The sequence below is a fragment of the Urocitellus parryii genome, chromosome 3 (assembly GCF_045843805.1).
Source record: "Urocitellus parryii isolate mUroPar1 chromosome 3, mUroPar1.hap1, whole genome shotgun sequence".
Taxonomy (NCBI): domain Eukaryota; kingdom Metazoa; phylum Chordata; class Mammalia; order Rodentia; family Sciuridae; genus Urocitellus; species Urocitellus parryii.
In genome coordinates, this window is record NC_135533.1 from 215,586,611 (window position 1) to 215,609,565 (window position 22,955).

At 55.0% G+C, this 22,955-nt stretch overlaps 1 protein-coding gene across 1 annotated transcript; it reads right to left on the bottom strand.

Moving 5' to 3' along the window:
• Positions 1–1,690: 1,690 nt before the first annotated feature.
• Arhgef18 (Rho/Rac guanine nucleotide exchange factor 18) lies at positions 1,691–22,955 on the bottom strand. Its single transcript, XM_026414969.2, has 19 exons — positions 22,576–22,955; positions 21,654–21,766; positions 21,395–21,535; positions 19,651–19,901; positions 18,721–18,846; positions 16,970–17,087; positions 15,891–16,139; positions 14,853–14,929; positions 11,837–12,015; positions 10,941–11,032; positions 9,368–9,550; positions 8,125–8,262; positions 7,560–7,669; positions 6,776–6,832; positions 6,641–6,688; positions 6,065–6,535; positions 4,948–5,281; positions 4,055–4,180; positions 1,691–3,976 (listed from the first exon to the last, which is right to left on the bottom strand). The coding sequence occupies exons 1-19, from the start codon at positions 22,953–22,955 to the stop codon at positions 3,816–3,818; spliced, it is 3,354 nt and encodes a 1,117-aa protein (XP_026270754.2). The 3' UTR covers positions 1,691–3,815.

Genomic DNA, 22,955 nt, shown 5'->3' on the forward strand with positions numbered 1-22,955 from the left:
ATCAATTAAACATTCTGGTGCTGGTGCTCAGTTCAAGTGTGAGATGATTACACTGATGGCTCCTGGCCCCTCGCCGTCCCAGGTCCATACCCACTGGCTCTCTCACCAGCAGACACAGCCCAGTTGGAACCTCACTTCCTCAGCTTGCCTTCCAGGATGCTGTTGGTCCCACAGCTTCTCTCCGTCTCTGAGTAAGTGCTGCCCACTCACCCTGGGCAGCCTTAGCCCTGAGCGCCCTTCCCTGCAGCCTCAGATTTTGGGACAGAGATGCTGCTTCCTGCCAGGCCACACCCATGCCACACCCTCCTCCTGCTCACTGTGGCTCTGGTCTTACACTTAACTCATATCACGTTGACGGACCCACGGCCACTGAGGTCCATTTGGGCCATTATGTGCATTTCATGGGCTCTGACCTGAGGCTAGGCCATGTGAACTGGTGTCACACCATGTGTGCCACACCATGGAAATGTGGTGGGCTGGGACATGTTCGTTCTCTAGTCTGAAGGCAAAGAAGGATGTTTGAGTCTGCACACCCCTGGGAAGACCCTGGGGCAGTGTGTGTTCCCTTGAGCCTCATGTGGCACAGACGCTCCCCCTTCCCTGTCCCCAGGCCAGGTGCCCTGCCCTGTTAATCTGTGGGCCAGGCCCAGTCAGTCTCCATCCATGCGGGTGGGTGTGTGTCTACCCTGGCCCTTAGCACGGGCACCAGGGAGATGAGGGGTGGGGTCTTGGCAACACCCAGTAACCCCTCTGCAGCCTCAAACAGCTCAGACCTGGAAGGGCCTCCGTGTGGTGCCTGGCCACAGGAAACCAGAGAAGGAAAGCCAGGCTTAGGCATACAAGCTGGACCAGAAGGCCTGGGACACTGACCATATGGGGTGCAGGCACAGAGCAAGTAGGTGCTCCCAAAAAGGGGGCCCCCTTCCCACTTCTGAGGGGTCCAGTGGCTCTTCATGTTTTTTTAGTTTTTTCTGTTTGTGTTGAGGACAAGACCCAGAGCCTTATGCTGAGCCCACGTCCTGCCACTGAGCCACCCAGCCCTCTGAGGTTGACAGCAGCACACTCCCCCTGCCTGCCCCTCTCCTGCTCCAGGTGCACGGGCCAGTAGTGGTTAGTGGATTCAGTTGTGCAGTCACCCCCACAACCAGCCGAGAATGTTTTCACTCCTTGAAAAGGAACCTTGCACCCTTAGCCATCGCCCGCTGCCCTCCTTCCCCCTGGGCTTGTGACCACTAATCCACCGTCTGTCTCGGAGGCTGGTCTGTTGTGGCTCAGTAGCTCTCAACTTCAGGGCTTGGCCCCTCTGTGGACCCCGAGCACAGCCTTCCTTTGGAACATCCGTGCACACCCCATGGTGGAGGACTCGACCTCTCAGGAGCCCGTGCACTTCTGCAGAGGAAGGCCTAGGGGCACCTCAGGAGAAGGGGCTTGTCAGGCAGATCTCGGGGGACAGCTGCGGTTGGGGGAACTTAGCAGGGGACAGACCCAGCTCAAAGTCCCCCAAGGGGCTAGCATCCCTGTGCCTGGACTTAGCCCCACAGCAGTTGTACAGATGGCTATCACCTCCTGCCTGCCCCTCCCCTGCTTCCCAGTGTCCCTGAGGCCACACTTGGACTAGAGATAGCCCCCCCAAACTCCCAAGAACAGCCACTTAAGTCAGAGATCATCTTAGACACTTTTATTGCTAGAATCTGGTCTTAAGTTCTAGGGTGGTTCCCAAACACCTGGTGGTAGAAAACATATCACTGTGAAGTAATTGTCATGTTGGCTAAGGTCATGGTCACGATCACCCAAGACCACAAGCATGGACCCACAGAAACGGGGAACTACGCAGCCACCAGCTTTACAAATAAAATTGGGCTCTACCCAGGAGTGACCGTGGGTGTGGTAAGAGGGTGAACCAGCCATGCTGCCCTACTGCGTGTGGAGCCTGACTGAGCCCCCCCTTCCCTGGCCACCTGACAGGGAGGCCCCCTTCCTGCTGATGGTCCGCTGTGTGGTTGGGCAGAAATTCCTTGCGCTTGTCTAAGTTCAAGGAGTCCTCATGTCTGGGTGGGTGGTCCAGACAGACGGGCTGGGAGGCCAGCCAGTGCAGGAGTCCAGGAATGTTCTCTTCGCGATAGAGCAGGAATTTAGCCTTTCTAAAGTGCTCCAATACGTCTCAGTACAAAAATACAAAACACTGATTATAAACATGGCACAGATGAGATCTGGTGGGTCGGGGACACTGGGGACACAGGACAGCACTGCTGATGGAAAAGGACCAGGGTGGGAAAAGTCAAGGTTCTCAGAGGCCAGAAGCCTGGAGAAGAGGTTGGGACACCACACCACTCACGACAACTGTTGCTTTCAGAACCCTGCTAGCCACTGGCTGGGCCCTGGCTCCTGGTCAGTGCCTGCACCTGCCCAGTCCCCTCCTGAACCTGGGACACTAAGCAGGCACCTTGGCTTCAGGGAGCTGATGGCAGGCTGCACAGGTCCTAACAGTTTCCCCTCCTCTGTGCCCACCTGTCCCTCAGTGGTGGAAACGTCCCCCAGCTTACTATGTTGGGCATCATAGGGGGTGACTCTGCTGAGTTCCCCACTGAGGCTCCCCAGGACACTGGCCCTGGCTTGGGCCCAAGTGCCCCTTTCTGGGAACAAGAATGACCAGCCCAGGACCTGGCCCTGCTGTCAACCCTTCCAACGTGGGGAAGCCTGGGCTGTGGGGCAAGGCTGGCAACGCGCCCCTCCTGCCCTGGGCAGCCAGGCTCTGCTTTGGCTGCAGCTGGAATGTGGATCTGACCATCTGGGCCACCCCTAAAAGCCCTGTCCCAAGTCCTCTAGGGGAAGCCGACTCCAGGCTGCAACAGGCCAGTGCAAGTGAGGCGCCCCAAGATGGCCCCCTGTGCACCTGCTGGCAGCCTCTCCAGGCATTCCCTCCCATTCTGGCCGGGCACAGCCCAGGGGCTTCTTCCTAGAAGCCCCAGGAAAACCTGCCCATTTCACAGGAGACCGAGGACCTCTGCTGGGGTGCCTGTGCCAGCGCCAGCCCTGGCTGAGCCCGAGGCTTGGTGCCCTGGATGGGCTGAGCGGCGGGGACGGCAGGTGCCCTCAAGAAGCAGACCAGCGGTAGGGAAACCTCTGTCAAATTAAAGGAGCCATGCCTGGTCGGCCCCTTCAGGACGAGCTTCCGAACCCACAAAACATGCCTGAAGTGCCATGGCCGCCCCTTCCCTCTGGTCCTCGCTACTCCTGGGTGGGCCCTGCCCTGCCCTGCCCTGCCGACAGAGGTTCTTGGTGACCAGCGTGGAAGGGGCTGCTTTGGAGGGGGATTCTGCCTGACTCGCAGACACACACGGATGCCATGGCCCCTCCTGGTGCCCTCACGACTTGACTCACTCAGTGCTTCCGGGTACCTGTGGAGCCTGGCCTGGCCAGCGGCTCCTCAAACCCAGGCCTGGCCTGTCCTCCAGCTCCTTGGGCCCCCTGGCACTCCTCACTGCCTGGGCAAACAACTGGGAATTGACCTTTCTCCTACCCAAAGGGGTGCTACGGCTTAAAACAACTCCTTGCTTTAGTTGGTTCAACTTTCCATTAAAAACTTTCTTTTATGTATGAATAAAAAAAGAGGTTTATGAAATTACCCAGGCATTACCACTAATCCTACAGACAGCCACGAGACCCGAAGCACCAACAGGCTGACCCAGGCCAGATGGACATCAGGGGTGTGCCTGGGCAGGAGAGGACAATAGCTGGGCAGGCAGTCACCCCATGGGGTCCCCAGAGACTCAGGGTAGACAGGCCAGAGGGCCTGCCCCTGGAGCCACAGCCCCTCAGAAGAAGATGACGTCTTCCTTGCTGGCTTCCTCCCTGGTGGCCTGTAGTGGGGAGGGAGCCGGGGGCACAGGCGGGAAGGGTGTGCCCCCAGCCTTGATGAAGAAGGCCTCAGGAGGGATGTCGGTTGGGGCTGGACTCGGGGCTGGGACGTAGGAGTCTGGAAGAGAGAGGGGACCGGGGTGTCAGATGTCACCAGGTGCTGCAGACTGCCCCGCTGCTGGGGTGCTGGGCTCACCTGTGGCAGGCGTGGAGCTGTGGCTGCTGAGCAGGATGGGGCTCAGTGACCGGCGATTCCGAGAGGTGGTCTCGTCCTTGCCCATCAACTTGTTGAGAAGCAGCTGCTGCTTGAGGTCGAATGAAGCTGGAAGAGGGAAGGAGCTTGGGCCCTGCGGCAGGCCACCTCAGGACTGGGAGGACGCTGGACCTTCCCCACCTGACAGTGCCCAGGGCGGACCCTCAGAGTCAGCCATCCTCTGGACAAAGGGAAGGCACTGCTTTCGGGGAAGTATCCCTTTCCAGTGACCCTCATGCCCCAGAGGTCACAGGACACAGGCTCTGCTCCTTAAGATCTTGTCTCAGAACATCCCTAGTTGTGACCTGGGGAATACTTCCCAGTGGGCAGGCACGGAGGAGCTCCTGGGCTTACTCTTGGGTGGTACTCATTGCAGGTGCCCGAGGGTAAGGGACTGTGCCTCCCTGGGCTGCAGCGTCCCCCTCTGTTAACCCAGGACACTGTGTAGAGCCCTTGGCACTTGTCCTGTGCTCTAGCTACATGGTCCTAAGTGAGCAGGTTGACTTCTGGCCTGTGACCCTTGGAAGCTCCCGTCCCCCATCCTACTGTTTGAGGCCTGTTGTGGGAAAGCACATGGAGCCTGGCTTGCCATTTCAATTCTGCTTGAGAAAAAGGCCTCCATTTGGAGGGGAGGCCCTGGCATGTCACAGCTGCACCTTCTGGTTTTCCGCTGGCACCCTCTCTAGGTGGCACTAGTATCCTGCTTTTGGTCCCATTGAGCCCCTATAGTTTCTCACAAGTTGCCCATGGCTGGACCTCCGGGTCCAGGGGGGAAGGGGCACTGGAGACAGCCCACTTCTTGCAGGCCCAGGCTTTGGAGCTGGGGCTGGGCTCACCTGAGCTCTCCGAGCGCTGGGAGCCCCTGCTTTTGCTGCCCTTGTCCTTGCTGCCCTTGGTGGAGGCGGCCAGCTTGGTGGGGATCTGCTGCTGCACTGCCGCCTGCCTCTGAATCTGGTTGGTGGTGCTCAGCAGCTGGATGGGCACGTCACTCTTGGTTGGCCGGCTCTCAGCTGGGGCACTGTCCCGGCGGGCCACCTCAGGGCGCTCCACATACTCGGGCCCAGCACCGGATAGCAGCAGGTTCGCCCGGGTCCCAGGTGTTTTAGCCAAGGCCAGGGGTCCCTCTTGCCCCTCCCCGTTGAAACTAGGAGGGTGGCTTGGCGGCTGGGCCTGAAAGAGTGACAGAAGATATGTCCCAGTGCTGCTGAATCTGCAAGGAGTTCTCCCACGGGGCCGCTCTCCCTGATGTGCACAAGGGGCCTGCCAGGCTGAGGCCCTGGGGGGCGGGGAGGCTCTGGGGGGACAGGGAGAGCCAGGCGATGGGGAGACGGGGCTGAGACGGCTGATCCCTGCACCTGGTCCAGATGGCCCCTGGGATGTCTGCTCTGCATGCAGAGCTGGGCTCAACCTGAAGCTGTGCACACTCATGTTCACACTCAGCCACACATATGCTCTCTCACACACGAAAGTCACATTCACATTTATGCTGCTTATACAAACTACTTCTTGAAAAAAAGAAGACATCGACATTTACTATGTTTTCTGCTGCAGTGTGCAGATACACTTTTACAGCTATCTCACATGTGTGCACACACACATGCTTGTACATTCACTCTTTAAAAATATTTTTTCAAGAGGATGTGGCTGTGTCCCCCAGGTGGGTCGGTCCTCCGGGGCTCAACTGAGTCTTTTGCCTTGGCCTCCCCAGTGCTGGGCCCACAGGAGTGCCACCACGCTCACACGTCATCACTATGATCTTCATCTGCAGTGCTACAGGTAGGATGCAGGGCTTCACGCGTGCGTGGCCAGCCCTCTACCACCGAGCTGCACGCCCAGCCCACACATTCACTCTTACACCAGATGCTCATGTTTTCTGACATTCGGTCTCACACCTGCAAGTGCATGTGCCAACCTGATACCCCAAAAGTCCAATCTCACGAGGCTCTGGCTCACCTCCACCAGCGCCCCGGGCGGTAGTGCCCCTGGCACTGTGTTCTGCTTCTTGAGCCTCCGCTGCTGCTCCAGGCGCTCGCGCTCACGCTCTACAGCGCGCATGCCCTCGCGCAGCCGTTCTAGGTCTTGCTGGTAGGCCCGGCGCTGTCGCTCCAGCTCTGCACGTTCATGGTCCAGCTGATCACGCAGCTGCTGCGCTTCTCCTTCCCGCGCCTGCAGCCGTGCGCCTGCACGCTCCAACTCCTGCCGTTGGCGCGCGCATTCCCGCTCCCAGCGCTGCTGCTCCTGTCGCAGCTGATTCTGTAGCTTCTCCACGTCAGCACGCTCTTCTCGCTGCTTCTCAAAGTTGCGCTGCCGCTCCTGCTCCAGCAGCAGGTTCCCACGCGTCGACTGCAGTCGAAACTGCTTCTCCCGCTCCTGGATGGCTGCCCGCTGCATCTCCACGTAGCTGTCCTGCTGGGCGATGACCGCCTGTGGACAGGGTCAGAACCGGGCCTGTGAGAGCCACGTCCTTGCCCAGACCCAGATAACTAGGAAAGGGCAAGTGTGGCTGGTCCCTCCCTGACACCCTGGTACCTGTAGGCTGAGGAGCAGCTGTGATAAAGTCTGGATCCGCTGGACAAGCTGTGGAGAGAAAGGCAGATTCTGGGTTCTGTCCAATAGCACATGGGGCCTGTGTGCCATCCCCAAGGTGGACCAGATGCCACCTACCTCTGACTCCAGGAAAGTGGGCAGCCGGGGGCTAGTCTCTGAACCTGGCATCTCCACCTGCAAAGACTATAGCATCAAACCCAGAGCGTCTAGGACTAATTCAAGGAGGTGCAGTCTGCCTGAGATCAGCAAGACATTCCCTTGGCATGGGCAACAGAAAGCACCCAGGGCTGGGCCGCTGTGGGGGGCAGTCTTGCTGGCTACCTGACATGCCCATCCGGGTGTCTGCAGAATGAAGGTACAGGGCAGCTTTGGAGGTGGGAGACAGCCATCACAGTCCCTGGGAGCGCAGGCCCACATGTGAAGCCTGTACACCAGCTCCGGGCATGGAGGAGAGTCCAAGCCTCAGCTGGCCAGAGGCAGCTGGCTGTGGCCTCTGAGCCCAAACCTTGGCAAGGACAGACACGTGATGGGCCTTCTGAGTCAAAGGAGAGGGAAGAGCCGGCGAGACGTGGGCACATCTGGTAGGTGTTACTATACCTGTGCCGACAGCCTGAGGCTCCTGTATGGGGTTTCCGGCCTGCTGATGAAGCCATGCCTATGCCCTGAGCCTGTCCCCTCCCCGCCTCCCTCCTGGAACACTGGCTGCCTTTCCCAGGGGGCTGCAGGACAAAATTACCCGGCTACATGGCAATCAGATCAGAGAACCTTAATTTGCCATAAAACGGCAGCACTTGGGGAAGTCACCATGACAGAGAAACAGACAACCCCAACAGCTGATGACAACTACAATGACTTGGACTGATTCTGTATGGAGTGAACAACATCCCCAGAGGTCACGTACCGCCTGCGGTGACTCCTCGCAGCCCCCAGGGACATCTCCGTTTCCAAGCTTCGAGTCTGGGCTGCTAGCAGGCCCTCGCCAGCTGCAGACTTTCTTCTTAAAACTGCCATCTGGGAAGCCCACGCCAGGCCTGTGAGGCTGCTGTGGATCCCATGGGATCTGGAGCCCTCCTCTGCCCTCAGCCCTGCCCAGTAGGAAATCCATGGTGGCTTCCCCCACCCCAGTACTGAGATTTGAACTCAGGGCCTTGCCAGTGATGGGCAGATGCTCTACCACTTAGCCACATTCCCAGCTTTTTTATTTTCTTGTTTATTCTGAGACAGGGTCAGTCTTGCTAAGTTCAGCAGGCTGGCCTTGAAATTCAGTCCTCCTGCCTTAGCCTCCTGAGTTGCTGGGACGACAGGTGTGAGCCAAGGCAAGGGCTTCTGTAGCACAGAGACCAGCAGAAATGGCTGGGCCGGACTGGGTGCTGAATGTTCTGAGAAACAGTGCAACCTCAGAGGACACTCAGACCTGTTGCTAACGAGCCCCTAAGGTAGGCGGCAAGGCAGGAGACACTACTTACTCTTGCTAGGGCTGCCCATGCTGTCGTAGCCTCCGAAGGTCTCAGCCCTCCGAGGCAGGCCTGTGGAGCCACCTCCCTCTTCTGCTAGGCCACTGCTGCAGCCCAGGTGCCTGCAGATCAGGTTCTGGATACCCTCGACTGTGGAAGGAGACAGGAGGAAGGAGTCACACTGTGGAGGCACGCTGGGGGTGTCAGGGAGCAGCTGAGACCCCGGGGAGCTCACTGGGCGATGGTCACCCCGCCCACTGTCTGATGTGGAATTCCAGTTTCCAGCCCAGATTTCCTGCACTCCCGGTGCTTCCTGCACTCCCTCACTTCTGGTACTGCCACCAGGACCTGCCAATCCCTGTCTAAGTGAGAGGCCAAGGCCAGGAGTGGCCACAGGGGAGGGCTGTGCTGGCTTCTCATGTCCCTCCTGCTAACCCACCCAGGCGCTGGCTGCAGTGACCAGCCTCCACCCAGCCTAGTGCAAACGTGAGCATGGCTATGCTGTGTCATGAGGGTCACACAGGGAGTAACTCTTGGGGAAGGGGCTTTCCACATACAGCCCTCTAGGACCAAAAGTCTGGCCAGCTGAAGAGGTGGAGAGAACATTCTAGGCCCAGGTGCAGAATATGCAAGTGTCCTCAGGGGCCAAGGACAATGGCTACTGGAGAAATGGGTGGAAGGACACTGTGGGTGCAGCCGGAGGGAGAGAGACTGACCCCCATGCCATCTGGTTTCTGTTCTTTTCTTGCAGGAAAGCTACCAAGGACAGGGCTGTGCCTGTCTTGTTTGCTGTTGAAAGAGTGGTACGATGCTGGGCCAGTGGAGGGTGCAGCGGCCACGCTGGGCATGTTGGGAGCTCTGCTGTGCTCTGAGGGCTCGAGCAGCAGGCCTGGCCACGGCCAGCAGAAGGGCAGAGCATGCGTGGAGACAGGGAGCACCTCACTGGCCTGCGGCCTTTGCCATGGCTACTAGTGCTGGCAGCTGCTGGGCTGGGGGGGTTCCCTGAAACGGCCCGCCAAGTGTGCATGTGTGTTTTCCTGGGAATAACTCAGAAAGAAGGGGGGCCTGTATCAGTCAACTTCAGATCCCCAGGGCTGGTGGGGGCACCTGGAGAGTGTGTGTCAACAGAAAGAGAAAGTGTGTGTCTGCAGTGAGGCACCGGGACCTGGGTCAGGCGAGACAGCCTCAGGCCTGGCCTGGGATACCAGAGCACAGCCCCTCCCCACACACTCGGCAGGGTGGGGTGCTGACTGACTCTCATTCATGGCCGATTTGAGGATCTGCTCCCCCTGCAGGGTCTCCGAGGCATCGCCTCCACGGAAGAGTCCACGCGACTGGGCTGTGTCCTCAAGTCCGCTCATCTCTGCCATCTCCAGGTAGATCTGCTGCTTCTCCAGGAGGCTCTGGGCGATCAGCTGGTCTTTCTGGCTCAGTCGTTCTGTGGAGGGACATGGAGGAGGTGGTCAGCTGGGTCAGCCTCCCCTGGACTCTGTGCCCTCGGATCTGGGGCCAAGCAGGAGGACAGAGCCCACCTGGAGGTGCTTCCCTGCAGGATACACTCGAGTTACCACCCAGCAGAAAACAGCAATTAGCATGAGACGAAATTAATGCAGATGGTCCTCCACTCACAATGGCTCGACTTGTAGCAGTGTGATTTAATAACGATGCGAAAGCGCTATGTGTCCCGTGGGAATGTGTCTGAGCCTTGATCTCTCGTGCTTTCCTGGGCTAGTCTCTTGTGAGCTGAGCAGGGGCAGTGGCCGTGAGCAGCAGCTCCGGGCACAAGAGGAAACAACTAAGATGTGACAGTGGCCCTGTGGCCGGGCTGCGATGTTTGGCAGCTCGAGTGTAAGCACAACATTACTGGGATGGGACCCCAGCGTAAGCCGAGGAGATCCGCACTATGTTAGGTGTCAGGCCTTCTAGGGTTCAACAGGATTCTTTCCGTCTTTCTTTTGGACATTAATTAATGCTCTCAAATTTATTAAAATAAATAAAGTCCTTAAAGCCCCTCTCCCCACAAAAGAAATAAAATATAGACTATTAAATTACATGTACTTATCGCCTAACTACCACTTAATCAAAGAAATAAATAACACAGTGAGTGGGAAGGAGGAAGGGATTGTCGAGCCCACGGGCACTAGGAGTTGCTCGGGCAGTCACCACATCCACCTCTCACAGAATCTGCCTCACAGGAAGGAGGACACACCAACACCGTGTGCTCCATCCACCCTGGAGCACCCCTCCGCCACCAACAAGGAGTGAGATTTTGACATGTCATGATGTGGACGGGGCTTGAAGACACTGTGCTTGGTGAGGGAAGCCAGGTGCACAAGGACCTGGCTCCACTGACCCGAGATGCCCAGAATGGGCGTGTCCACAGATGGGATGGGGACTGGTGGTGGCCAGGGGCTGAAGTGACTGCTAAGGGGTGTTCTGTTTTCAGGGTGAAGAAAATGCTCCAAAACTGGTTGCTGACCTCTGCGTGCTTGCACCTCCTTCCTGAATGCAGACAGGTGGGTCTGGAAGGGACTGGAGGCCCCGAGGTCAGCTCTCTCCCTTCCCACACCCCTGCAGAGACCAGGAGGTCTCTGGGACATCACTGCCTTGTCAGCAGTCCCCTTCCGAAGCCCTCGCAGAGCTGCAGGGCGTGAGTGGCTCACAGCAAAGTGGCTGGCTGTGTGGTGGTGAGATCCTCCACATCCAGTCTCCACAGAACGGAACAGGGACGCCTCTGAGGGCTGGGGGCTCAGGGCTGGCTGTCTCAGGAGGGCTTTGCAGAGCCATGGCCACACAAGGGACATGCCCATAACGCTGACACCCCATACCTTGAAAGTCCCGGAGTTTCATGGCACGGGCCTCAGCGACCTTCCGCTCCTCCTCGACCTCACTGAAGGGTCCCTCTTCCTCATCGGGACAGCTACAGAGAGAGGGGACATACAGAATTAACTGGTGGGCCTCTGACACTATGCTGGCTCTGTAGATTCAGCTGCTAAGAGTATCTCGGATTTTCGGAGTGGTTTTCCCTCAGGGAACTGAGGGAATGCGTGTGGTCTTTAAGTGTCGAGAGTGTAACCAGGCAAGGGTTCCAAGTGTCCAGCTGTACCCTCAAAGAGGCTGCTACTGGAAAGTGCTTGCTGGGGACCGCTAGGCATGGGAGGCTGAAGCTTCTGAGCATCGATGGAGCTTGGAATAGGCTGAGGTGGTGAGAAGCCTCCAGGCACCTGGAGGGGGAGCAGGGAGCCGGCTGAACTGCCTCCCCCTGCCCATCTACCAGGCAGACCTGGAGTCAGGCGGGTAGAAAGAGGAGGGCGTGGCATGGGTGGAAGAAGGACAGGAAGCCACAACCTATGGCAACGGTCTGGTCTCAGACTTGTGTGCAGGCAAAGCCCATTGTGTTTGGCCAAGTGGCCCATGAGTGCAAAAAGGTCCAGGTGAGATCTGCTGGCCCTTCAGCCCTGCTGGCCAGACACATTCAGGCCTTTTTGGCACCTGAGAGGTTGGACTGTTGTTGGAAGGAGCTGGAATGGCACCATCTTTGAGATGGTGCCATTTTTGAGAAGCAGATGGACAGAACATCTGTGGGGGATGGGAGAGAGGAAAACAAGGGCTCTCTCAGGGACCGCACAGGCCATTGCTGACTGGCCGAGGCTCCCTCAAAGCCCAGGGCATGAAGTCTGGAACATGCACCCGTGTCGGGGAGGGAGACCCTAGGCCCTCTCACCTCTCCACGGCCTGGCGGATGTGGGTCATCCAGGAGTTCCTGTCCTCTTTGGAGCTGGTGTAGATCTCATACATCTCAGGTCCTTGCAGGGAGGCACTGATCAGAAACATGGCCTTCTCTTCGTTGGCCACTTCCCTCACGATGAGCTTTTGTAGAGAGATGACAGGTGGCTTCGAGTCCTGCATAGGTGGAGGGGAGGTCACATTTTACCTGCTGCATCCAAAGCAGGACCAGAGTCTCAGGGTTGGGGGCGGGGGACACAGAGGGAAGCCATGTGCCCTGTTTCCCTGCAAACAACCTGAAACACAGATATTTTGCCAAATGGGGAAAAACACTACTGCAATGATAGCCTAACATCCTTTTAATGTGTCAATTTTATCTTGCTATGTTGTTGCCCAGGCTGGTCCTGAACTCCTGGCCTCTAGTAACCCTCCTGCCTCAGCCTCTGGAGTAGCTGGAACTATAGGCACAGTAACAACTTAAAAATAATTAGTAATACAGGTACATTCTACAAAACTCAGGACACAACATTACACAGTATGGAACAACAACAAAAACTCCTCATCTGTTTTTTGTATCACAGGCCACCCAGAGCCAACCAGTCCTCCCAGCCCATTGGGCACTGGTGAGAGAGAATGCTGTAGCAGACCAGTAAAAGCACCTCTCAACTGTGCCATGAGCTCAGCTGCGTCCCCAGACCTGCTGAAGTCCTAAAGTCTAGGACATGACAGAACGTGGCAGTATTTGGAGACAAAGATTTATCAAGTACTGTGGATCCCACTTCAACATGACTGTGTCTTCAGTAGAAGAGATGAAGACACAGACATATATAGAGGGATGACTCTGTGAGAACAAGGGAAAAGACAGCATGTACTGCCAAGGAGAGAGTTTCAGAAGGAAGCAATCCTGTGCACACCCTCATCTTGTACTTCCAGCTTACAGAAAGTTGAGACATTAAATTTCTCCAGTGTGAATCACTTGGTCTGTACAGGCACATCCACAGCGGCCACAGCAAACACATCCAACCATCCCTTATTGGGGGTCTGAATGTTCCCTGGGGGATCTCAGCCCATTTGGACCAAAACTATTAATTTCCCCAGGCCTTGGCTTTCCACCCTTGAGAATGTTCTCTTCATAACCTGTAAGATACGGTCAGGACAGCACCTGCCTGTAATCCCAGTTATATAGAAGGCTGAGGCGGAGGATAGCAAGTTTGAGACCAGCCTGGGCAACTTAGTGAGACACTGTCTTAAATTAGAAACAACAACAACAAAACCAAACAAACAAAAAAAGACGGGATGGAGCTCAGTTGTATGGCACCCCTGGTTTAATAACCAGTAAACACCCCCTTCCCCCAAAAAAGATATGGTCAGGAGCATGTGACTACACAGCCAAAACAGATATTCAAAGAAGCTCCAGCACCTGCCAATTTCCAAACTGCAAAACCACACACATATCCACCAACAGGAGAACGGATTAATAAAAGACCGTTTATCTAAGTTGTCTGGAAAGAGTCAATAGAATGTAGGATGGCTATAAAATAGAAGGAGCAGGCAGCCACTAAACACCATGCCACAGGGTAAGAGATGCACCGAGGAGGGAGCTTCAAAGTGTATTGAGCAGGAATAAAAAAGCAGGTTGTAAGAAAATATGAAGCTTGAAGATGCAGTGTTAAAATACATGCATTTATCACTGGAGACCCAGCTGTCAGCAAGCTCCAGTCCAAGGCCAATCTGGCCCACTGCCTGACTGTGTAAAAGGGTTTTATTGGCATGTGGCTTAGTACATACTCTCTACTGTGGTTTCCAGAGTGCAGTGGCAACATGGAGTGGTCACTGTGGACGCCTGTAACACCTACAAGGCATAAAGCTCGGCTGAGCAGACCCCCTACAGTAAAGACAGTCAAGTCGATGTCCCTGGGTGACAGGATTATTCTGATTTCCTTTTTTGTGCTTTTCTGAACTGTAAAGGTTTCTGAAACAAAGTTACACCCAGATGAATATGGTCTCCCTGCCCCTATATTTTTGGGGTGCAAGACATGCTACTTTATATCTCACTCCTGACCAGAGCCCCCACCTCTTGGGATACACAGTGGCCCATTTAGCTAACTACAGGACAAGGCAGGAGACCAACCCCCAGCAGGGCTGTCCTGGGATGCAAAGTAGGCACACAGAGCCACCCAGGGCAGCGGACTGTCCTGTCACGTCACCCTCCTGTGCGGGCATGGCAGGCTCTGAGGTGCATGGGTCAAGGCAGGAAATCTGTTTGACAAAACAGCCTGACACAGCTGCAAGGGGTTGAGATGGGAAGCACAGGGCCAGGTGGCAGTGGGGGACTTCTTGAGAAGCCACTGAGATGGAACACAGGGCTGTGCACATGCCAGGCAAGCGTTTTGCTGAACCATGGCCCCAGCCCCTGAGAAGCCACCTTACATTTTGGGGGAAGCTATGTGATTCTACGGTTCAGTGGTGAGAGCCTTCTTTTCCAGGTGACCTGGAAGCCAATGGCTTCCTTACACTTTTTAGGGGCTGGAGCCCCAGGAAGGCTGGGCCTGACCTCCTTGCCCTGCAGCTGGGTCTGTGCTGTGAGATGCCAAGGTGTCCTGGGCCAGTGTTGGGGTAGGGTTCTGGGTGACACAGCCGGGCGGGTGCTGCTCCCCTGACAAGGGTGTCCTGGGGTCAACATGGTCACAGCTCACAGAGCAGTGGCTGCTTGGGCTTGCATCTAATAACAGGGCCTGTGCGTCCCTGGGAAGAGGGAAGGCTCCCCCGGCCAGGATTCTGGCGTTTGTGAGTATCCAAGTCCTTGGCAGAGGAAGAACGTGCGTGGAAACAGAATGGAGGTGGAGAGCCTGTGGGGATGGGAGCCTGGGCCTCGTCAGGAAAGGGAGGGCCTGGGGTGCCACAGTGCAGCCTTCTAGTGGCACTTCCTCTCCTTGTCCCCTGCCCCCTCCTTCATGGCCACACCCACCAGATCCCCACAGACAGGACCTTGTCTGGAGACACTGGGTACGCACCACAGAGGCAAAGACATATTTTTGGTCCTTTTCTTGTAGCAGTAGAAGCACGTCGGTCAAGAGGACAGCAAGGACATCTGCAGAGAGCACAGAGGGGGCGTCTTAGAAGTTGTGCAGCCACGGGTCTCACTGGGAAGCCCAACAGTCACTGTCTCTCCAGGAGGTCTCTTGCATCAGACCTTTCTACTTGAGCCTAGAAGTCTCCTGTCTAACTCACACCCTCCCATCCCTCTGGGTTTCCATATTTATCACCAGTGAATGCCGGAGTCCCCTCTTAGGTATCCCTTTAGGCTCCAGCTGACAAGGTTCAGAGCTGAAGTCAGGACTCCAGCCTCACCACCAGGCCATCATGACAGGTGGCTGTCATGGCCGGGCCTGGCCTCGGAGCTGCTCTAGCTGATGGCTCAGTGTGGACGAATCTTGTCATGCTCCCTGCCCAGGTCATCCAACCATGAGCTGCTGGTGCCCCCATCCTGCCCCCTACTGCAGTGACTAGGGAGGGCTTGTCTCCGTCGCCTCATTCTCCAGTCCTGCCTGGTGCCTTGTCTCTGGATGAACATCTTGCATCATGAGGCTTTTGCATATAAGTGCAAATCCTGAATTGAGGTATATTCACATTGCAGGAAGCACAAATATCACCTTCTGGGAGAGCCATTTTTGATACCACTAGCAAAGTCAGAAATCCTTTTTCATCCAATTCTCTCTCATTGCAGTCTGCTGGTTCTTTCAAAGCATTTACCACACTTTTAACCACTTTTTTTTTTTTTTTTTGGTAAATGTTTACTTGTTTCTTTTTCTGTCCCACATGCTGAAGCCCCAGGAGGGCAAGGGTCACATCTTGTGAGATATATTTGTACCACTTGGCTTGGTGCCAGTTCAAGATGGCACTCACCAATCCAAGACAGTGCCCATCACTCAAAGAGGGTGCCCACAAATTCAAGAGGGCACTCACCAATCCAAGATAGTACCTGCCACTCCAAGACAGTGCCCCCAGTCCAACACGGCCCCCACTAGAGGTGGCCAGGGACAGAGCTTTACCTTTCAAGCGCCCTGAAGTGGTCTTCCAGCACAGCGTGCCCTCCAGATGCAGCTGCCGCTGTAGCATGTCCTCCTTGCGGAAGGTGAGTCCATTCTTGAGTTTGCTGGAGGACTTGAGGTCCATCTTCCCTGCGATCTCCCTGAGGCGCTGGCCCTTCTCGCACTCACTGACCTTGGCATCCACTTGGGAGATGATGTCTTTGATGAGGTTCAGGGCTTGAGTCAGGTCTTCGTGGTCCTCGGTGCCAGCTGCCACACACAGCACAGTTAGCACTTTCTTTTTCCGTGCTCAAGAACATAATGGAAATGGCTTCACTAAGTAGATGGGATCTGTGAGGTACATTCCCTGGGTCAGAGGAACCCTCAAGAATTACCTCCCAACTGTAGTTTCTGAGGTAGAAATGGGTCTCCAAAATACATGCCATAGCCCAGAGTTTCATTTTTACTCAGGTAGAGCTTCTGTCAAATGTGGAAGCTAAGGCGCAACTTAAGTGACAACAACTGCCCTGCGTGGCTCTCTGGTCTCTCCTTGGCACACAAACTCCTCCCAAGTCCTCCAGCTCATCCTAAAAGATTCCCTCCACCTCCTGCTGTCACCTGGAGCTGGCCCATCCTGCTCCGAGGATGTGGCAGGGGAGCTTTCTCATTCTCCCACAGACCAAACCGATGATCAGCACTGCCCGGCCCCGAGAACTCCCGGGCTGGCTATCAGCCCTTTCTCTTCTGTCCCCTACAGCTCCAGGCTCCTCACTTTCTTGACCCTGGTCATGTGACACTGAGGTCATCTCCAGGCATGTCTGGACAACCCAGGAATGACCTGGTCTCAATCCATTTATCCATGTCACAGATTCTGACCCAGCGCCTTCTGTGGCCCAGTTTACACTAGGGGTGGTGACGAGCGGAGGAGACCAGCCCTGCCTTCATGGTGACGACTGCCCCACCCTCCTCAGGTGGGAAACCCCAACACCCAGCATAATGGGTTGCCAGGGGAATTTGTCAATCCACTGGTAAAACCTGCATCAGGTGGACAGGGACCCCTGCCCTGCTGTGGCCCCTGGGCATGGCGTGTGCTTCTCTACCTTCTGTGTTCTGGATGATACGCTCCACCAGCACAGGGTATTTGGTGATGCGTTGAGTGACCAGAAGGATGCACTCCTGCACACCAAGCCGCCTCACGATGGAGAAGCTGCCGACTTTCTAGGAAACAGAAAGTAGAACCGCTCCGCGTTAACACCTCCTCTCCCGGTGACTGTGCCCACCAGCCTCCAGGACTGGGGTGCTTTCCTTGCCAGCTTGCTGGGATCTTCTCCCTGCTGCTTTGTTGGGGACACACACTGGCCATCTGAAAGCACATACTGGATATACAGAAGGCCACACAAGCAAAGGTGACCTCGCCTTGAAAGACCAGTTAAAGAGAAAATGAGGTCCAGTCATGGGGCAGTTGTGGGGATCACCTGTTGAGCTGCTCACCACGTGCACACACGCATGCACACGTGCACGTCAGACATGCATGCTCGGCTGTCATTCCAGAAGCTCCTGGAACTAGCCTGGGCATGTGCCTTTGTGGTAGAACGGGCTCCCTGGTGGCTGCTGATGCACACACACCTCTGGCTGATAGTCTCACTTCCTGGGGGGTAGAGAGCAGTCTCCTGTGCTCATGGAGCATTCCGCGCATTCCGTGGATTAGCGTCACTACTCTTGTGTATTTTAGGAATGCCGGCAATAGCAAAGAGCCACTTCCACAGCACCCAAGTGTCCTTCTGGGACTGTGACAATCTGTGGTTGCAGGTTTCATGGGAACTCTCTCCATCGCCACCCTCTGCCCTCTTTCTAGATGGCTCATGCTGTCAGATGGGCCATTTGACAGCCATTGCTGAGTGAATTTTGGTCTGAAATTGCTCTTTCCCTTTCAAGTCCATCTACTGAGGGGATCATGGAGCAGATTTTTTGTTTTGTTTTTTTCTTTTGAGATGGGGTTTCTCGCTATGTCACCCAGGCTGGCCTTGAACTCTTGGGCTCAAGTGATTCTCCAGCCTCAGTCTACTGAGGAGCAGGGACTTTGAATGTGAGACACCAAGCCTGGAACAAAATTTAAATGCAGATCATTCTTAATTTCAGCCCATTAGTTGTTGAATGCCACTTCAGAACAAAGTCCTGAGGGCCCAGGGAACAGACTGTAGAGCTGTTCTGGAGCTTGGAACCAAGGGAGCTGGGGCTGCTGCAAAGGCAACTGTGGATGAACTGCGTGGCCTGACCTAGATGCCGTTTCTGACTTACTTTCTTTCTTGTCCCTCTTGGATACTGGGGATTGAACTTAGGAGTGCTTAACCACTGAGCCACATCCCCAGCCCTTTTTATTTTGAGACAGGGTCTTGCTAAGTTGCTGAGGCTGGCTTTGAACTTGTGAGCCACTGGGATTATAGGCATGCATCAAGGCATTCAGCTCCTAAGTGCCGTTTCTGGGACATGGGAGGTGGGGAGAGTTTGACTCCATGGACTGTGGCTGGGTGGAGGGGGTCTGGTTCTGAGTTCAAGTGGCTGTACACTCTCAGTCAAGGGAATCCCATGGGCCTCAGGGGGCAGGCGGGGAGAAGATGGAGTTCAGAGGAACTTGTGCCTTGCTGGAGCCTTTGCACGCAGAATGGGGTGGCTCTGCAGGGCAGTTCCCAGGGTGGGGCGGCCCTGTGAAAGGACGCTTGTGTCACCCAAACCAAACCAGACTGTGAAAACCATTGCTTTATAACAACTTACTATTTCTGAATCCAAGATGTTACAGTTTGGTGGAAAACAACCACAGCAAAGAAGTATTTTAAACAACTTTTTTTTTTACCTTGATCAAGTTTTGAAATTTCTTGTTTTGTTGCAGCAACAACTTGTAATGACTGACGGCTTCATTGTGGCCGCTGCAAAACACACCATATTTTTCTTTCATTCTCTCCCCGTTTTCACCTGAAAACTAATATGAAAGAGGATGGAAATGTCACCAAAATGAAACCTGGAATCTGCTACAGAATGTTTTCACCTAGTCCACCTGATTATGCTAAAGTGAATACTGGATTGACTCGCAATTTCACCTTTTAATACACCCACCACCAGGGATGTGCTTGCCTCGGGTGTCTAATGATAAGGTACCATCAAAGTAAAACAAGAAAACTGTGCTTTAGGGCTTTGCTTCTCACAGATGCTGCAAAGCTTGCAAAGATTCAAGAAGAAAAAGAAATTTAGGTCAAAAGATGTTAGGAAAATAAAAATATTACTTGTAATTTTACATTTGTTTTGTCTTACAGTGCTGGGGTGGAACCCAGGGCCTGTGTGTGCCAGGCAGGTGCTTGCCACGAAGCCTCCCGCTGGCTCCTAATTCCTACTGCCTGACCTGGGACACTCTGGGCAAGCAGTCTGGGGTCAGATGATGGGTGCTGCTGCCGCTGTCCACCTCTGCCTGGACTCTGCAGGCCTTCTATGGACAGCCCTGGTCAGAACTATGTTTCTAGCCAGCAGAAACAGCGATTAGAATCTCAAAGCAAAAACCAAACAACAGCCTAGAAGAGCACAGCTCTGAACAGTGTCCAGATAGACATGTTGGCTACTCTGGCCTCTGTGCTCCTAGGACGTGAGCTGTAGGCTGGAGGGGAGGGCCCAAGGCTGTGTATTATCTGGAATAGCCATGCAGATAAACCAGAGCCTTTACATTCTATTAATAGAAGGAATGAAGATGGGGCGGGGACTCACGAGGCACCACTCCGGTCACAACGGTGCCCACCTGCTGCACCAAGAGGTCCCCGATTTTCTGGATGATGTAATTCCGCTCGCTGCCCTCCTCCAGAGCCTCCCGGCGCCGCTCCTTGAGCCGAGCCAGGAAGTGGCTGTGCATCTCCAGCAGGTCGTCTGCGCAGGGGAAAAGGCGGCTGATGGCCCGGCCGCCAAACTGCAGCTCCTCCTGGAGGGCCTTGGAGTACACCTTCAGCATGATCTTGAGGGTCCGCACGTGGTGTGCCTCTGTCTGCATCAGCTCTGTGGGGTGCAGACGGCCAGCAGGGCTTACCCACGCGGGCTCCATGGTCCTGCTGGGCACTGGTGGATGCTGCCTGCCTGCCTGGGTGGGGCTGGCCTGGAAGCTTTCCACCTCAGTCTGCCTTTGTGGCCTTTCTTGTTTATCTTTATATATTTATTTAGTAAATGAAGCTTATTTTTTTCTACCTTTATTTTATTTATTTATTTTTATGTGGTGCTGAGGACAGAACCCAGGGCCTCGCGTGTGCTAGGCAAGCGCTCTACCGCTGAGCCCCAGCCCTAGCCCCTTATTTTTTAATTATTATTATTTTTTAAATTTTTATTTATTTTTTCAAGTCAGGGTCTCACTATGTTTTCTAGGCTGGCCTTCAATTTCTGGGCTCAGGTGACCGCCCCTGCCTTAGCCTCCTGAGTAGCTGGGACTGCAGGTATGCGCCTATGGCCATTCTTATTGCCCAGGCCTCCCGTCCTCCCCTGTCCAGGGCTGTGGGAATCCCAGGCTAAAGGAAGCTGGATAAAGAGAGGACCCAGGAGATGCATGCCTGAAGTCACAAAGACCTTTCAAGGCTGTTTCCAGCAAGGCGGTCATTCTGAGCTGGGCACAGTGGTGCACGCCTGTAATCCCAGTCAACTTGGGAGGCTGAGGTGGGTGCATCACAAGTCTGAGGCCAGCCTCAGCAACTTAGTGAGACTTTGTCTCAAAGTAAAAAGGACTGGGGATACAGCTCAGTGGTGGAGCATCTCTGGGTTTTAGTCCCAGTACCAAAAAAAAAGATGGTTGTTCTAAGGAACTCCATGTCTGTGGTCTGTAGTGTAACACACCTCTGTGTGTCTGTGATCAGACCAAACTGCAAAGGACTGAATGTCTGTGCTCCCCATTTCATATGTTAAAACCTTACCCCAAAGTGATGCTATTCAGAGGTGGTGCCTTGGGGAGGTGGTGAGACCACAAGAGTGCAGTCACCGAGGATGTGATTTGTGCCCTTATGAAAGGGATGCAGGGAGCTCCTGCCCCTTCCACCTCGTGAAGACACAGTGAGAAGGCTCCACCTGGGAACCAGGAAGTGGACCTCACCAGACACCAAACATGCCTGCGCCTTGACCTTGGACTCTCTCTGAACCAAGGTGAACCCAGTGAGCAATATACTTCTGTTGTTTACAAGTCACCTGGCCTATGGAATTCTGTCAGAGGTACCCAAATGGACGGAGACAGCCACCAACAAGGTAAGAATGAGTCAGCCCTGGGCATCTGGCCAGGCTCAACTACAGGGACCTGTGCTAACAAAGCCCTTCCTGGCCACCTCTTCCCCAGGCTGGAAGGCAGGGCTGCCCTGGGGGCGGGGGCGCAGAGGTTTAGGGTTAGAGTTAGGGTAACGCAGAGAGGGTAATGTGGCCATGGAGGCCAGACGCCCAGATGGAACTAGGGAGCAGAAAAGGAGAAAGATACAAAGAAAGAGAAGCAATGGGCTTGGGGTGCGGTGCTGGCCTCCTACCGTACAGGACATCCTGTCTCTTCACCACCTCTTTCTTCTGCTTCTTGGCATAGGCCAAGTCTACAGCCAGGCTCCAGGACTCGGCCTCAAACTCGTGGGTGTCCGATTCGACTTCGCTTCTCAGCGAGGCAGTGTAGGGATCTGAGGGAAGGACGGGGGCTGCTGGGGGGGGGGGGGTCAGAGCCTGGCAGAGCCTGGCCAGCACCTCCCAGTATGGACGGGGACCATGTGGCAGCCTCAAGACTTGGGACCAACTTACCTTCTACAAAAACATACTCGGTATTGGAGGATGTGAGTGCTAGGGAGTCATCAGTTGCCTGCTTGAATTTTAGAACCACAGAGTCAGCTTCATCCATCTCTCCTGTGGCTGGTCTATGTGGAAATAATCACAACCACCATTTCAAAAGGTTGAGTTGAACACACACTCCCCAGTCTATGGAGGCAAGTCAGTTTGCTACTCCACCTGATTAGATGTGATCAGAGAACTTTCCGGATTCCAGTAGAGGCCTTTAACTTGGTCACAGGTCATTTTTTAAAATAGGAGACTACTGACCTACCACCAGGACTTTGTCCATTACAGTGACCTAAATGGCCAGGTCCATCTGAGGGGTGTGATTTGTGGGCTTCCACTGCTGGCCACCAGAGCCCACCAGAGCCCACGGAATTCTATCTATGGGACTTAGAAGGACATAGCCTCACAATGGAGGGTGGGAAGACAGTCTGTTCATAGAGAAAAAAGATAATTGGCTCCTTTCTCCACGAACTCATGGAGAGATCGCCGCAAATGCACTGGGTTTCTGCAGTACTTTCTGCCCCAGCACTGCTGAATGCACACCCAGGGGCCCTCAGCATCCTGTAGAGCCGGGCAAGGCCCAGAGACCGGGCTGTAGGACTCGGCATCAGCATCGTCTTGAGCAGTAAGAAGCCCTGTCCAATGAGAGCCAAGGGTATTAAGCAAACTGGCTCAATGGTGGCCAAATCCACCCCAGGACGCATCATTTTCTAAAAGCAAAAAGCAAGAATCCTGAAAAAGCAAGTGTTAATGGGAACTTTGCCTGGGGGGCTACCCTGCAGATTCACACAGACAAGAAATGTGCCTCCGTTCGTAGAAGCCACTGATGAGTGCCACCCATTGCCCCATCCTTCCCTCTGCACCTGGTGGCAGAGAGGACCTGGCTTACCCGAGTCGTGCCCCAGGTCCGGCCGGGCTTGGTATTGGCTGGGGACCCCCTTTCTGAGAGACCGTCATGCCGACATTCCTGGATGAGGCCGGGCTGCCATCAGACAGAAGGCTGCTCCTCGGGTGCTCCTTCAGTGAGGCTGCGACAGAGGCAAAGACAGAGTTGGTGCTCAAGAAGTGGGCAGGGTAGCGGAGGTCACCGGTCCGGAAGCCCCGCTCCGACTGGGGCCGCAGCACCGACAGGATCTTAGAGGTCAACAGCTCATTATCTAAGAAGACGTTCTCGCTCCATTTCCTGGGGAAAGAGCCGTAAAAAGACAGCTCAGGGTGGCCAGGGAGTGCCCCGTGCCTATCGCCACCCTTGGAATGCGTGTTCCCCAT